This window comes from Argiope bruennichi, chromosome 6 (assembly GCF_947563725.1).
Source record: "Argiope bruennichi chromosome 6, qqArgBrue1.1, whole genome shotgun sequence".
In the NCBI taxonomy this organism is placed as follows: domain Eukaryota; kingdom Metazoa; phylum Arthropoda; class Arachnida; order Araneae; family Araneidae; genus Argiope; species Argiope bruennichi.
The window spans coordinates 49,488,590-49,504,120 of NC_079156.1; the positions used below are offsets into that span (position 1 = coordinate 49,488,590).

The window sequence follows — 15,531 nt, forward strand, 5'->3', positions numbered from 1 at the left end:
TATTCTGTATCAAAATTGTATAAACTCAAAAATAGGAATGTAATCGCACCAGAGAGAATTTAAATTCCATCAATCAAGCCCTCTTTTTTTCCTTTCATTTCACGCATATCTATATGTTTAATCGTTTGATTTGTATATCTCATCATTCAATAAAAGTAGCAATTGTTTTTAGTAGCACTTGCTTAATTCCTATCTCAATTTAGTTGGTAAAGATTATTTTCCATCTGGTGCCTACCAATTTAATCTGTCACCTATTTGCCAGTACATGAAGAGCAAATTTCATGATTTGAATATTGTATATACGTTTGGGATGATTATACTTATAGAATATAGAGTAATTCTCAATTTAATGGACTTTATGTCAATTGATTTAGGATTTAACAGACACAATTTGACTAATGTAAGATGACATATAAACAACATCATTATATTATATATATATATATGGATATATGAAGGTCTTAAGCTCCTGTATTGCACTACATGTGTATGAATATTTCTATACATGTTCATGAGATACTTTTAAGTTGGCATCAGATGCCACAATTTCAAACATAATATCCTATATTATTCACCAAATAATCCTCATTTAATGGGCATCTAATTTTACAGATACTCTATTGCCCCAATTAAATCAAAAGATTAAAATTTAAATCATAAGTATGTTCACATTTTTCAATATTATGTTGATAATTATATTTATAGATAAATATTACTTTTAGAAAGAAACATTATTATTATCATAAATAAAAATGGGGATTAATTTTTAAAGGAATTTTATTTTTACTTTCAACAAATGTTGCAAAAGACATTTTTTGCAAAAATATTTTGTCTTATTAAATTGGATTGCCTTATTGAATTAGATAGATATAGGACTAAGTGTAATTCCAATTAAAAAATCATGATAAATGCATACAAGTATTCTAGTTGTTCTTTCCAATTACTTACATTTTGAAAATCATTTGGTAAAAATATCAAGCTTATGTGTTAGATACCAATATTAAACTATTAGTAAACAGTTAAAAACATTTATATTAATAAATGATAGAATATTTTAAGGGTAAGAAATGATCTGAGTATATATGATAAAGCCTTTATTAAAAATTGTTACATTATATGCAAAAAATACTTTGACTTTGTATAGTATTTACTTAGAAATAATGGTCCACAAGGATATATTTATAACACAATCGGAATACTCTTTAAATGTTTCAAGCATATCAAAGCAAAACAAATTTTATATATAAAAATAAAAATATTACATTAAGAGCATATGAAAGCATCATATATCAAATAGTATGAATCAAAGTATCTTAACTCTGAATACTAAAGATAAAAAGGAAAAAACATCTAATAAAATAAGAAAACCAAATTTTGATAATATTTTCCATATTCATTTCATTCATGGTGAAATGAATAAGAAAAAAAAAAAAAAAAAAAAAAAGGAATGTCCATAAATACTCCTTGATATAAAAACAATTCAGTTGCTGTTATATAATAACACAATATCTGCCATGATGCATATTGTTTATGAATAGTAAATGTTAAAAAAGAGCAATGCATATTATTAATAGTTAAAATACTCAAATAGCAATTTAATTAATGAATATAAGATAAAATGTTCTAAGATGAAAAATTGTCATTTCCAGTAGATAGTTTTTCCTTTCATTTTCTTTTCTTGGCTTCATTTTTCTCATTATGAAGCTCACAACATTGAAATTTGATTTTCTCCTTATTATTATTACTACAGGTTCCCCTCTCCTTTAATAGGAATACATTAATTCTAACCAACAGATACATGCCATAAAAAATATTTCTCTCTATATAAAAAATTGTACATGGCAAAAAAATTGCTCTTATTACTCATTGTCGAATGGCAACAATCAAATGTAAGCAAAGAATCAGTTGAACTTCAGACAGCTTCATTGAACATTTTTATAGTTGCATTGAATTCATTGCTTCACATAGTTAATTTATGGGAACTGCAAAATATTATTAAAAATGTTCTGGAAATGAATCCGTGTCTGCAAAAAGTATACTTAATTTTAATCCAGCGCAAAAACAGACTTGACTGTTTTAATGTTCATATATTCTAAATAAAATTATTTTACAAAAATAGTCTTTGTATTATTTTAAAACTCAAAAAATTACCTTTTTAATAATATTAGTTTTATTTCTGTAGAATTTTCCCCTTAAATGTAATATTTTTAATTCAATTTGATAAACTGTATATCACTATGTTTGTAAATATTATGATGGAATTCAAACACATCCATTAAAACATTCAATCTCATGTTTTTGCCAATATTAACATCATATTAGGATTTTCACTTTTGCTTTTATTTTGTAATGTGCATACTTTTTAATTTTCAGTAAACTAGTTCAAATTAATTCATGTTTTTGAGTCATATCAAATAATTAAGCAAAAAGATTTTTTTAAATGCATTCCATAAAATCATTTAACAACCTAAAGAATTAATAATCTGGACAATCAAAGGTAGTAGTTCAAAGGTGCTAAGGTGAGTAGTTCAAGAGAGTAAAACATATACAAATAGAACAGATAACACTCAATTTATAAGGAAATAAAAGTTGAATCCTCAACATATCAGAAAAAAAAATCAGTTGAAAAATTAAATACGAAAATATTTACTGACCTGTGTAATTAATGAAAACAATAGTCCTAAATTTACATTTCGAATGAAAGTTTTGATTCAGGATGATTCAGAAATACAAATCAGAGTAGAAGCATACAAAATACCGCTTCATTAGTTTTATAACAAGAATCACAGTGATTCATATTCTGTACAATATGACAAGTCAGTGATAAAATAATTTGAAAGATAACAAATGCTAGCATGTAAAACATAAGAGGAGTCCCCTCTCCTGTCAAAATATATTAATATTATGATAAAAAAAGCAAGAATTATAGCTAATATAGCAATAATATAATTTTAAAACAATTAACAAAACTTTACATTTAGAATCAATGCCCACTTCCTTCACATAAATAAAACTTTATATTATTTTATAAGTTCAACGGACACTTATTTATATGAAAAGTTTATTTAAATAAATCATAAGCATTGAGGGAGATAGCTAATTTTTTTATTCGTCTGAAAAAAAATGTTTATTGCTTTGAATGCAAATATATATATATATATACAGGGTGTCCCAAAAAATGTATACACATTTTAGCAGCTGATAACTAAGTTATTTCTTCTTTCTTTACAAACTGAACCCATTGAACCGAGTCCCATCCCCCCCACGAACAGACTTGAATTTGAAGAAAGGAAAGTATATATAAATAAAAATAAGTTCAAATTATTTTGTTATAAAAATTTTTTAGAATATCTGAGATTTATATACATTATGTTAATACATTTTATTAGTATTAACAAAGTTTTTATTTAGCAAGCTGCTTTTAAACACTCAGATTGGAATTTCAAAAATAGACATTTTGTGCATGTACGCATGTTAAAAGTAATAAAATTTCAAATGGGAAAAGAGCTTGTTGTTTCTAATGGCACTTGTACTAGACAAGCCCATTGACTTTAAGAAGTCATTTGTGCTGTTAAGCCAAGGGCACGTCTCTCGTGTTTTTTTTTTTCAGTAGCGTCATTTCGCTACTTAGCTACACACACGTCACAACCCTTTTTACGCTTCATTCATACATTTCGTTCACTCATTTACAGATTGTCATTTAGACCTGAATCAGAGAACGATCCACCCTGATCCAGTACCCTCAGTGGTATTACTTTCGACATGGAGGACTTTGTGACCAAAACAGATTTATACGCATGTCAGCCACCACACACGCGGGGAGTCTTCGGCCGGCGAGGTTTAAGGGATGTGAATCCAATGCCCTACCAATAAGGCTATCCCAGCTTGGAAAAGAGCTTAGTTATGATTAAATATGGGTTATAATGGTTTTAAAATTCATAAAATTTCTTATTGCAAGAATTTTTAGAGATATTTTTATATGAATAATATAGTCTTTATTATTATTTTTTGTATAATACCAAAAAAAAAAAAAAAAAAAAAAACTAATATTTTTTTTATAAAACTTTAATAACAATAATAAAATTGGTTTCATTTTTTACCATAAAAGAGATATTGTAGTATAAATTTAATTTTTAAAAAATCAGTGAATTATATTTTGCAACATTCATGATGCTTTTCAAATTATTTTTGAATAAACACATGCAGTATTTTGTTTTTCACCAACTTTATAATTTGGCAAGTGCTTTATAAACTATAATATTGGGCTAAGAGCTTAAAATTTTGAAATTGCTTTAAAATAATCTCCCAGAATAACTCTGCAGCAAAAATAAATAAATACATAAAATCTTTTAATTGTAAATATTTACTAACCGTGAAAAAATATTTATACAAATCATACACATCAATATTTAAACTAAAATTCAATAGAGGAGTTTATTTTCTCTAATCTAGCATAAGCTGAAAGTAAATAAATATTAAATAAATAATAATGAAATAATAATAAATAGCATTACTAAAAAACAAATAAAATATAAAATATCACAGTTTTGTTAAGTATTATCATAGCATAACTTTAAATTCTAAGACAAATATTGTTCAGATTTCACTCACAAGATTATATCACAAATTTTACACTTGGCATAATTCACATTCCATATTCTTGATATGCTTTGTCAGCTCTTTCTTTATCCAATTTTTCCAATTCCTTCAATCGCTAAGAGAAAAAGAAATTTAAGATACTAAATTAAAAACATCAGAAAAATTCATAAAAAATCTTTAACCATAAATATGCAATTTAAATCTTTCAATATATTGTAGATGAATATAGATTACAATTTAGAGCAGATAATGAAAACAAAAATATTGTTTGGGGTTCAGATTGATAAATAAAATGAAGTAAAACTAATTTTAAAAAGAAGACAGTGATCAAGTATTATTATCTATGAGTTATTATAAGAATGCAGGACATATTAATGGTAAAAGTTAATTCCTTAAAAAAACAACAACTTTTTGATAGCAAAATATATCAACATTTTAAAATTTGATAGAGTAAAGATAAAATACAGGACATAAGAAAAGCCTAAAAATAGATGATGCAGTAAACAATGAAAACCATAAAATAAAAAGCTGATTTTGAGAAATTGCGCCAATGTATAAAATAAAGCAAATACCATACTTGTGAGTTATGTGATGACACAAAACTTGTTTGCTTCTAGTAAATGCGAAATTTAAAAAATCCACAATAACTTCACTTTTGCAGAAGTTGTAACGCATAATTGAAAAAATAAATAAATAAAAGGTGCCACCAGGGAATTCAAAATCAAAACTTTTGCAACCAAACTTTTTTTTAAACAAGTGGGCAATGCAGTGGGGAATATTCGAAAATTATTTCCACAGTGCTATATAACCACAGCAACCGATTGTTACATTGTCTTAATAGCAAAAAAGAAACAGCACAGCTGGCCAAATGGCAAGTCAGTTCTAGGAAGCTAAAGAGACTTATATTTTAAAAAGTTGTTGCTATGCATATAGCGTAGTACGTAACAGACATTCTGTTGACACATGTTAATTTTTTCCCATTTGTTGTGAACAATAAATTTCCGTTCGTGGATGTTTATACAACTTGCCATTACTCCAACGTCATACAAGAGAATCATGAATGTGAACATACATTGTATGATGTAAGCATGTATGATCAGCACGTTTCCCTGCTCTCAATCCCATAGAAAATGTATAGGATGCTTTGAGAGAACAATTTTTGTTTGATTATATTCTTTAATAAACAATCATCTTTACAATGAAAATTCAAGTTTTTAAATTGACAGTATTGACAATATATTATACATAGAAAATAAAAAAGAGTAGCATACCATTGAAATCTGACATTGAATCTCAGGTAAATAATTCTTTCCCAATCCTAACTGAGTCATTTCCTCTAGAAAATCTCTCCTTTCTTTGATTTCATTTAGAACTAAAATTATGAAAAGCAAAGCAGTTAATTAAAAAGCAACATCATTTCATTTTATTATATTGTTCTAAAAAATAACAAATTTTATTCAAATGTATAATTGAAATATAAAATCAAATATTATTATGATGCACACACATCAAATAATATAGAATTTTAAGAGTTCATGCTGAATAAAGAGTTTTGTTTAAATAAATAAATTAAAAATCTGGATTTAAAAAAAAAAAAAATCAAGCAATGAAATCCAGCCTATTGTTATGATTAAAATATACAAAAAATTTAAAATATATCTTTAAAAAGTGCTACAAAATTTTTCGTTACAGAAATATTTTTCAGGATTACTTTCATCAAAAAGATCTGATGGATTTATTTTCAAAATTAAATCCTTGTCTTTTTCACACGCTGTAGTTGCTTCTTCAAATTCTTTTCCAAAAGCCATCAAGTTTTGAAACCTTTCTTTTTCCTTTGATGGCCTAGCTAAAAAAAAAAAAAAAAAAAAACATGAAGAAATACTTATTTATATTTGAAAATATGCATGATTATGATAAATGTTAAAAATAAATCACAACAGCTTCCCTACAGTAGCAAAGTAAATTAATAAAAAATAGTAAATACTTTACATTAATAATACTCCTTAATCTGTAACATGAAGCAGAATAAAATATATATGCTGCAATTTACTTAGAGAAAAAAAAAAGCTTTACACTTAAATTGCCATAAAATAAATTAAAACATATTAATTAATATTTTTAAAATTACCATTTACAAAACTGAGTTGAAATAAAACAGATATTAAATCTAAATTATGAAGATTACTAAATAATGATTCATTTTGCAGCAATTTTTTTATATCAACACAAAGATTCCCAAGATTACTTTTAATGACCTCAAATATCATTAATTTGAAAATTATTATGCATGAATGTACTTATAAAATGATAATCACTAAATGTTGTTAAGTTTGTTTCAATAAAATCAATGATCTAAAACTTTTTTTTTCTTTTTTTGTTTAAAAATCTTGGAAGGAAGCATTTTAAATTCGATATTTTAAAGAATTCATTTGTAAAAAGCCATACACACTTTTATCTAATTTGATTTGTGAATAAAATTAGCATACAAAATTGATAAGAAGCAAAAAGTCTAAGTGTAAAAAGAAGAAATTATATTAAGGAAATAATCATTACTTTAGTCCATAACTAAAAGAGAGAGAAATAAGTCAAAAACCACTCAACACTTTTAACCCCGAAGCCACAACTTTGTTATTCAGCAAGAACAATTTTAAACATGGTTTGATGTCAAAATTATATGCATAATTTTTTTTGTAATTTTATTACCTGAAACATATGACACAATATTATGAAAATATCTTTCAAGAAAGGTTATATCTTTAAATGTGTCTGCCTCAAATCATTCATAGTTTTGATTTTTAGAAAAGTTATTGAAATAAATTTTTTTTTTTTAAATAAACAATACGTACAAGGAAAAAAATAACACAATCAAAGAAAAAATTGAAACAAAAATTGATTTATATTTTGCCTATGATCTTTACTGATTTCTATAAGTAATAACAAAACAATGTATTTAGCAACAACCTAAAAATTAAAGAATACTTAAACAGTACAAACATTTTGTACCTTCATATAAAATTTGATATATGAAATCTTTTTAATAAATTTGGATATGATAAATGAATTTGCAACAAGATAATTTTTTTAATTAAATTTCATATGAGCAAATATTTTCATCCTTCAAGACAAAATTTAAAATTGTTTTGGATCTATTAGAGTTAAGAAATCTAGAAAAATTCTGTTGAAATTATTTAAAATTTTAATGCTATTATCATTATTTAATAACTTCACTGTTATTAAGTTTGAGATTACTTTTTTAGAACAGTTCTCAGATATATGTTTTGATCATTACAATTTTTTTCTAAAATATAAAGAATAATAATTTTGAAATACTTGATTTTTTTTATATTTGTATTTAGTCAGCTGATGAAACATATATATTCTATTAAGTTATCACTAAAACAATATGTATCAAATGATTTATCAAAATATTAATCATATACATTACAAAGATTGACTTTGCATTTATAATTTTATTTTTTCTAACCCTCTTGCTAATTCAACATGCTGAGAAGTCCTTACAAAATTCTAGCTTTTATTACTGAGATCTTTCTGAAGAAACAAAAATTCTAAGCATCATACATGAGAGGGCATCAAAAAATACAAACATGAATCTCCGTTTTCTGAAACATTTTGAAGTACAAAAGATTAAAATATTCTAAAAGTGCTGGATTAATTAGCATCATAGTAAAATGAAACAAAAGATTGTGCACGATCCATGATATAGGCCCATGTAAATATTTATAAAATATTTTTATATTATGTAAAATTTTAAATTTTTATTTAAATTCTTAAAAATAAAATGAGATCGCATATAATACAGAAAACAACCTAAGCATTTATTTAAAAAAAAAAAAAAAAACATGCAGAAAGATGGTAATGCTTATACTGGTCAACAAAAAATATTTTCCTTTAAAGATAAAGAAAGAAAAACTAAATTCTCACTTTTCGATGGGTTAGGTCTATACTGCTCTCTTTCATACAAGCCAGATTCAATAATTTTCCATTTCATCCGCTGCAGAGGTCTAGACGGTAATTTCGGAAGATTTTTCGGTGGTATTTGTTCTTCACTTTTAGATTTTATTGCTTCTTTAGGAATATAAGGGAAAGGTTTCTTGTTGTCTGCAAAATGAAGTATTTCATTCTGAAGCTTAGAATTCATATTCACTTCTGTCATTAATGATAAAAGAATATTTTTGCACCCAACAGATGCTTTTCGAGATGATTCAGAACCATTTTGACTGGAACTCCTAGCAGTCTTAAAATCCATTATTCATATAATACAAATACACCTCCTGAAACTTAATTTTAAATCGGGAGATCCGCTTTATCTTATTCTGAGGTAAAATTTTCTGTAATTCATTAGTTTTAGAAGTTAAAATTACCACAGTTTCAAATCATAGCAAAACGAAACCACATATGTTGCCAGAAAGTGGTTATGTTACTTTTTGCTATTTGACCAGTAGTCTGGTTTCATCACAATCTCGACTTCGTTGCTTTTGAATTGATTAAAAATGTCTGTCAGTATTTTAAATTTATCTGGATTGTGTAGGAAAATAATAAAAAAGAATAGAGTTAAAATGTTAAGTTAAATAAGAATGACAATATAACGAAAGTCATAAAAATCAAAGTTTTATCCAGAAAAATCTGCGGTATCACTCAACTCTTGCATGTAAACAAAGCAAAGCACCGGTTTTTACAGATTGGAGTAAGTCGTTGCCACCGGAAGTATACCCCTGATTCTACCGGATGTGAACCAAAATTCATCGGATATGACGTAACACTTTGTTGACGTCATACTGGTCATTTAGCGCGTGCTTTATCTAGCAATATTTAGTGACTAATCCTTTTTTTTTTTTGCCCTGCTGTACGTGAGACGTGTGTATTGAATCTCTTACACCTTTTATTTGCTTGTGGAGATAAGAATTCATTTTGTTCTTTTATATATTATTAATCTATATTGTTTATTTATCTTTCATTATTTATTTATATTATTTAGGGTTTTTTTTTTACTTTACTTAACTTAATTAGAATTAGTATCACTGAACATACTAATTAGGGTTAGCTAGGAAACAAAAAAGTTTCTTTGTGCTTGTATTTTATATTATAAACTTTTATATTTAATTTTACTATTTGTTTTTCCGTAGATTAATTATATCTTATTATTATCTATAATCTGAAAGATTTTAATTTCCAGATTAGTGCTAACTTGGGAAATTGTTTTTTTTTTTTTTTTTTACATTTAATTTGTGTATTATTTCAATTTTTTAATTATTCAGTGGTGTATTGAACTTGATAGTTTCAAATTTATTTGTGGTATCTAATAATAATCTTTAACATCTTCTGTATATTGAATCTTATAATTGTTTTCTGTTTTGCTGTATGCTTTTTTGGCAGTTTGTACAGAATTTTGTTACTATTACTAGCTTTTGAAAGAATTCCATTTTATCTCACTGTTTTACAATGAGGGCTCTCTTTATTGGCGATTCCATGATCAAATACTTGCATAAGTATGTATCTGTTGAATCACTTGACTTTCATTTGGACATTGTTTCCTATCCTGGTGCAACTATTGAAAGATTAGCTAGCAATATTTCTGTACACAAAAATTATGACTGGGTCTTAGTGCATGTTGGCACAAATAATGCATCTTTGGATACTATTGAAGTAATACTTAAAAAATATAGAGCTTTGGCCACTGAGGTATTACTTCATGACCCAGGTGCAAGAATAATTTTCTCGAGTATTGTTCCAAGAGATTTTGATTTCCACAGAAAGGAGTATAAGGAATCGGAGTATTATTTACAGACACTAAACTATAAGGTTCGAGCCATAAACTGTGCACTTAAAGAACTATGTTATTTTCAAATGTTTTTCTTTTGCAGTTCTTTCCAGCCATCTTGGAAAAACTATCTTGCAAGAGATGGCTTGCATTTAAACAGATGGGGTAATAAGCTGCTTGCAGGTTGTTTTCTTGAATCCTTAACAGGATGCATCTCAGCAGATACAGCATCTAAAAAGGTAAGCATGAATACGTTTTTTTTTTTTTTTTTTTTTTCTCACAATGATTTTAAAAATTTATGCAAGCCTGAAGTCGATAATTTATAATTGGTTTTTGTTTTATTTTCGCAGATTGCAAAGACGCAGTCTTCCAACTCTGGTTTTTCTTTTGATGATTCAGAGTTTCCTCTATTGCCATTTTTTCCCGCAGCATTTGTTTCTTCTGCTAGGCCAAAGCAAGAGTCTGGCAAGCCAGTTTCTAGGCCTGTGCAACCTGCTAGGCCAAAGCAAGAGTCTGCCAAGCCAGTTCCTAGGCCCGTGCAACCTGCTAGGCCAAAGCAAGAGTCTACAAGGCTAATTTCTACACCCGTGCAACAGTCAGCTGCTCTGCTGACGAAAGATATTTCTTCTCTGCCATCTTCTAAAGGTAATACTCAATTTGTACTGCCTGTGATCCCATGCATTCCATTCAGTCAGTTTAGTGAAAATGTTTTTAGTAGTATTCCCACATCAAATAAATTTTCAGTTTTGCCAACAAATTGTAAAATATTGCATGGTGGAATATTCGCTCGCTCAAAATTGTTCCTATTCTAAAAACTGTGTTTATTGTGGGAAAACATATTCTATGCGGTCCTCGTTTTCAAATCACCTGAAGAAATTTAAATGCCCTCAACCTGTCAAAGACTGTTATCCTAAACTATGTGAAAAATGTTTGAAGTCCTATTCCTCTAAATCTTCTTTTTCAAACCATTTAAATCAATGCAACAAATCAAAAACTCGTGTTTTCTTATCCCCATCTGGAAAAAATTTCAGTAGGGTTTTGGAAACAAATGCATGTCTGACAGAATCAGTGGCAGGACCTGCAAAGGATCTACAAGCAAGTAGAGATATTAAATTAACATCTTCAGTTTCAGATATTTGTCAAAAATTTAAACGTCCTTCCAAAGTTAAAAATACATATCCTAGAATTTGTAAATTATGTTTAAAGTCTTATTCTTCTAAATCCTCTTTTAGCTATCATTTAAAGCGTAGCTGTAAATCTGAGGTTCAAACTGTATCATGTTTGCCAGTTAAAAGTAACTGTATTGTATTGGATAATAACTCTCACAAGGAATCAATAATAAACCCCATTGCAGATGTAGGAATAAATCAAAATGTACATAATTCTCAATTTATGAGTGATAATTATGAAAAATCCCCAAAAAGTTTAAAATGTGGTAGCATTATTCCTGTAAAACCTTTTAAAAGTCGTCAAGAAACTTGCAATTTTACCAAGAAAAATGAACTGTTTTTTTGTGTACAATCTGAGTGCAATCAAGTCTTTTCTAATCTATGGTATTTAAATAAACATCATAGTACTGTGCATCAAATTCAGAATGTCAAAACATTTTCTTTTGATTCTTTTAAGAATTTTAAGATTTGGTTAGAAGCTGCAAGTTCTTCTACTTATACTTTTTTCCGCAAATCAACAGGCAAAAAAGTTTTGGGTGATAAAACATTTCATTATTATGTTTACCAATTTTTTTATCCTTCATATCTGTCAAGGATTCAATCAAGAGTAGAACGACATGCTAAAAGATACCACCCACTTAAAGAAAATACACGTAATTTAATCAAATCTTATTTATTGCTATCATTTCCTGTTTCAAAAATAGTAAGCTTAATTCGTGGTGATGCAGGCTGTCGGGATAAAAGAAATTTCTGCCCAACAAAAGAAGTTTTTATTTCTCAGAAGACTATACAGTCTTATTCAAGGCATCTACATAATACAATAAAGCCGATTAATGATGCCATGTCTGTTTTCTGTACTGTGGAGAAATTAAAAAATGAAAAATATAATCCCATTTTAATTTTCAAATTACTAATGTCGGATACTATCTTTGGACCTTCTTATTTGGATAGCTTACCAAATTGTGAAAATTCTTTTGCATTAGGTTTTCAAACTGAAGCTCAAAAAGACATGCTTATGAAACATTCCCATAAAATCCTTTGTATTGATGCTACCCATGGCACAAACCATTATGATTTTTTTCTTCTTTCATTGCATGTGCAAGATGAATATGGTCAGGGATATCCTGTTGCGCATTTTATTACAAATGATTTAGATTTTCGTACATTAGTGGCTTTATTTTCTAGTTTACATTGTCGCATTCCTAATTTGAAAGTTAATACAGTCATGACTGATGATGATGGTTTTACTTTTAATTCTGTATTTGGTCCCGATATCAAGCATCTATTGTGTCAATGGCATGTATACCGTTCTTGGAAAAGGCAGTTGACTGTTAAAGTCCATGATAAATGTCTCCGTATGAAGATGTCGTATGAATTATTAAATATAATGAATGAAAAGTCTCTAGAGGATTTTGATAATAAAGTTTCAATTTTTATTAGTAAATATTTAAATGAATGCCAAAATTTTGTTGATTATTTTGTAAAAAATTATTCTACCTGCTATAGACAGTTTCCACATGGTGGTACCAATACAAATAATTACTGTGAATCGTTTCATAATCAGTTAAAAACTGTATATTTTGAGCGTAAATTTAATAGGCGCATAGATGAGCTAATTTTAACTCTTTTAAAGATGGAAACAGATAGGTTTTTAAAATATTCTTCTAATGTTGTAAATAATGTTCCATTAAATTCAAATTTCAATAAAACTATTAAAGAAAAGCATGAAATGGGTGTAAAAATTAAAATTCCTATTAATGATACAGTTAAACATGATGATCAATGGTTAGTAAATTCATAGACGAAAAAGGGAATAGTATACTCAATAAAAAAAATTACAGATGTTTGTCTTTTATTAGATCATTGCTGTTTTAAATGTACTGATATTAACTGTACAGTACTATGTAGTCATTTGTATGTGTGTTCTTGTGAAGACAATAGTAACCTTTGCAAACATATTCATAAAGTACATTTATTGTATTCTGAAATGAAAACATACATAACAGATGATTTTTATGCTGTTGAAAATGAAAGAAATGCACAAGGAATTGAGCCCCAAATCTTAAATTTGGAATTGAAAGGTAATGTTTCGTCTGAATGTTTTAACACAAAAGAAGCTGAATGCAAAAAACTATGCTCCGAGATTTTGGAATTAATTAAAATTCCTCGTATTCAAGAAACTATGCTAACTAATGTAGTAAATTGTTTAAATACTTTAGTATCTGGTATGTGTGGAGTTGTCTGTCACAAAGATGATCCTGCTCCTGTCACGCCTCGGGTATATGTTGCTCCCAATCAAAAAATTCCCCCTCTGATTAAATTTTATAAAACTTCTCAAAGACAAAAGAGGAGAAAATCATTTCAGGAAAAAAATAGGAAACGGCAAAGATTAAATGAAAAAAATATTGATGAACCTGACAGTATTATAGATGAGATTGCACCTTTACAATCGTATCATGCGGGAGAAATTTCTAAATGCTTTAGTCGTGATGAAAAAAGTAATGATGATCCTGATGGTCATAAAAAGGAAATTATTCCTTTAAAAGCTTATTCTGCTAGAGAAAATTCTGTATGTACTAGCCTTAATATATTCAATAAATTTAGTAAGATGAATGTGGGTAACCCTACTGCAACAGTAGTAACTATTAATAATATCAATCTTTCTTTTTATATATTAAAATCTTTAGATCCTTTTGTTACTCGGAAAGAAGAGAATTATCTAAAGTCTGTGTCACCGAGCTTTAAGAAGGGTTGGCTTTATGATTCTGCTATTGATGCTTTTCTTTTTCTGTTAACCGAGAAATTCAGAAATTGTAAAGCAATAGAATCCTTGCAATCAGTTTTAATTTTTAATCAGAAGGATATTCTTAAATTTTCTTGGATTCAAGAGTTGCCAAATCTAGATTTATTAATTATCCCTGTCAATTTAAATTGTCATTGGACTTTGATTATTGTTAATATAAAACTTAAAACATTTGAATATTTTGATCCACTTGTTGGCAGACCAGATAATAATACTGCAATTTTGATTAGGAAGTGGTCTAAGATTTTAAATAAATTGCTTAATTCAGAAAGCCACTGGCAGATACTTTTTCCACCTCATATAAAACAAACTGATGATTTTAATTGTGGAGTTTATATAAGTTTTTATGCACATCAAAAATTGAATAAATTTTCTTTAACTCAGGACTTCAACATACTTTCATTTAGAGCCCTAATGTTTGAACAGATTACTAAAAACTTAAATTTTTTAAATCTTTTATTGTGAAAATTTTAATTTTTATATTAATTTAAAAATAATAAATTTGATTAATTGTTAACCTTACTTAATGGGAATTATCCCTTATCCCTTCTGAATTTTAAACACCATGAACAAATAATTCCCAATGGTTAATTTTAAGTGATTGTCTAAAGTTTTTTAGCTTTCTCTTAAGCTTAACTTTTAGGAAGTTCTTTTATTATTAGTTTCACAGAAGATTTAATGCAAGTTATGATTGCTAATCTCAGTGAGAATAGATAATTTTGGAAATGGAGTGCCTTGATGGTGTCAAGAAAAGGTAAGTGACTAAATTCAAAAATTTAAGTTAATCACATATTCAAAACGGGAAGAAACAAGCTCATAATGGAAGCAACATACTAAAAACGACTTAATATAAGTATATGATTGTGTTACTTTAAATTGTTCTTGTCTCATTTTAATGGGTTTATTAAATGTTGTTTGTTATTTAGTGAATGTAATTTGAATCAGTATATCAATAAAAGCTCACTGTTACCAAAATAGTATATATTTTTATAAGAAAAATAAATTAATTTTTTATACTGCAGTTTATATTGTTATATTGTATATATTTCAGTTTATTTATTTTCTCCTGTCTTAAAATAAAGGAACAAATTCCCAATGGTTTAGCTGAAAAGATTGTCCAGAAATTTCTGGCTTTCTTTTTAAGCTTTTAACTTTTAGGAAGTTCCTTTATGAAAAAAAAA

At 27.3% G+C, this 15,531-nt stretch overlaps 2 protein-coding genes across 2 annotated transcripts; one reads left to right on the forward strand and one right to left on the reverse strand.

The window, feature by feature from the left end:
- Positions 1-4,520: 4,520 nt before the first annotated feature.
- LOC129972569 (UPF0193 protein EVG1-like) lies at positions 4,521-9,278 on the reverse strand. Its single transcript, XM_056086755.1, has 4 exons — positions 8,542-9,278; positions 6,311-6,445; positions 5,871-5,971; positions 4,521-4,714 (listed from the first exon to the last, which is right to left on the reverse strand). Exons 1-4 carry the CDS (start codon positions 8,864-8,866, stop codon positions 4,646-4,648), a joined length of 630 nt encoding a protein of 209 aa, XP_055942730.1. The 5' UTR covers positions 8,867-9,278; the 3' UTR covers positions 4,521-4,645.
- Positions 9,279-9,928: 650 nt separating this feature from the next.
- LOC129972567 (uncharacterized) lies at positions 9,929-11,892 on the forward strand. The gene is made up of 2 exons (XM_056086751.1): positions 9,929-10,617; positions 10,729-11,892. The coding sequence occupies exons 1-2, from the start codon at positions 10,060-10,062 to the stop codon at positions 11,188-11,190; spliced, it is 1,020 nt and encodes a 339-aa protein (XP_055942726.1). The 5' UTR covers positions 9,929-10,059; the 3' UTR covers positions 11,191-11,892.
- The last annotated feature ends 3,639 nt before the right edge of the window (positions 11,893-15,531 follow it).

Coding starts and splice junctions, on each gene's coding strand:
- LOC129972569 (XM_056086755.1), bottom strand. CDS start 8,866: ATGGATTTTAAGACTGCTAGGAGTTCCAGTCAAAATGGTTCTGAATCA. Junction 6,446..8,541: donor TAGACCTAACCCATCGAAAA/GTGAGAATTTAG, acceptor TTTTTTTTTTAG/CTAGGCCATCAAAGGAAAAA. Junction 4,715..5,870: donor TTCAATGTCAGATTTCAATG/GTATGCTACTCT, acceptor TTTTTCTCTTAG/CGATTGAAGGAATTGGAAAA.
- LOC129972567 (XM_056086751.1), top strand. CDS start 10,060: ATGAGGGCTCTCTTTATTGGCGATTCCATGATCAAATACTTGCATAAG. Junction 10,618..10,728: donor CAGATACAGCATCTAAAAAG/GTAAGCATGAAT, acceptor TTATTTTCGCAG/ATTGCAAAGACGCAGTCTTC.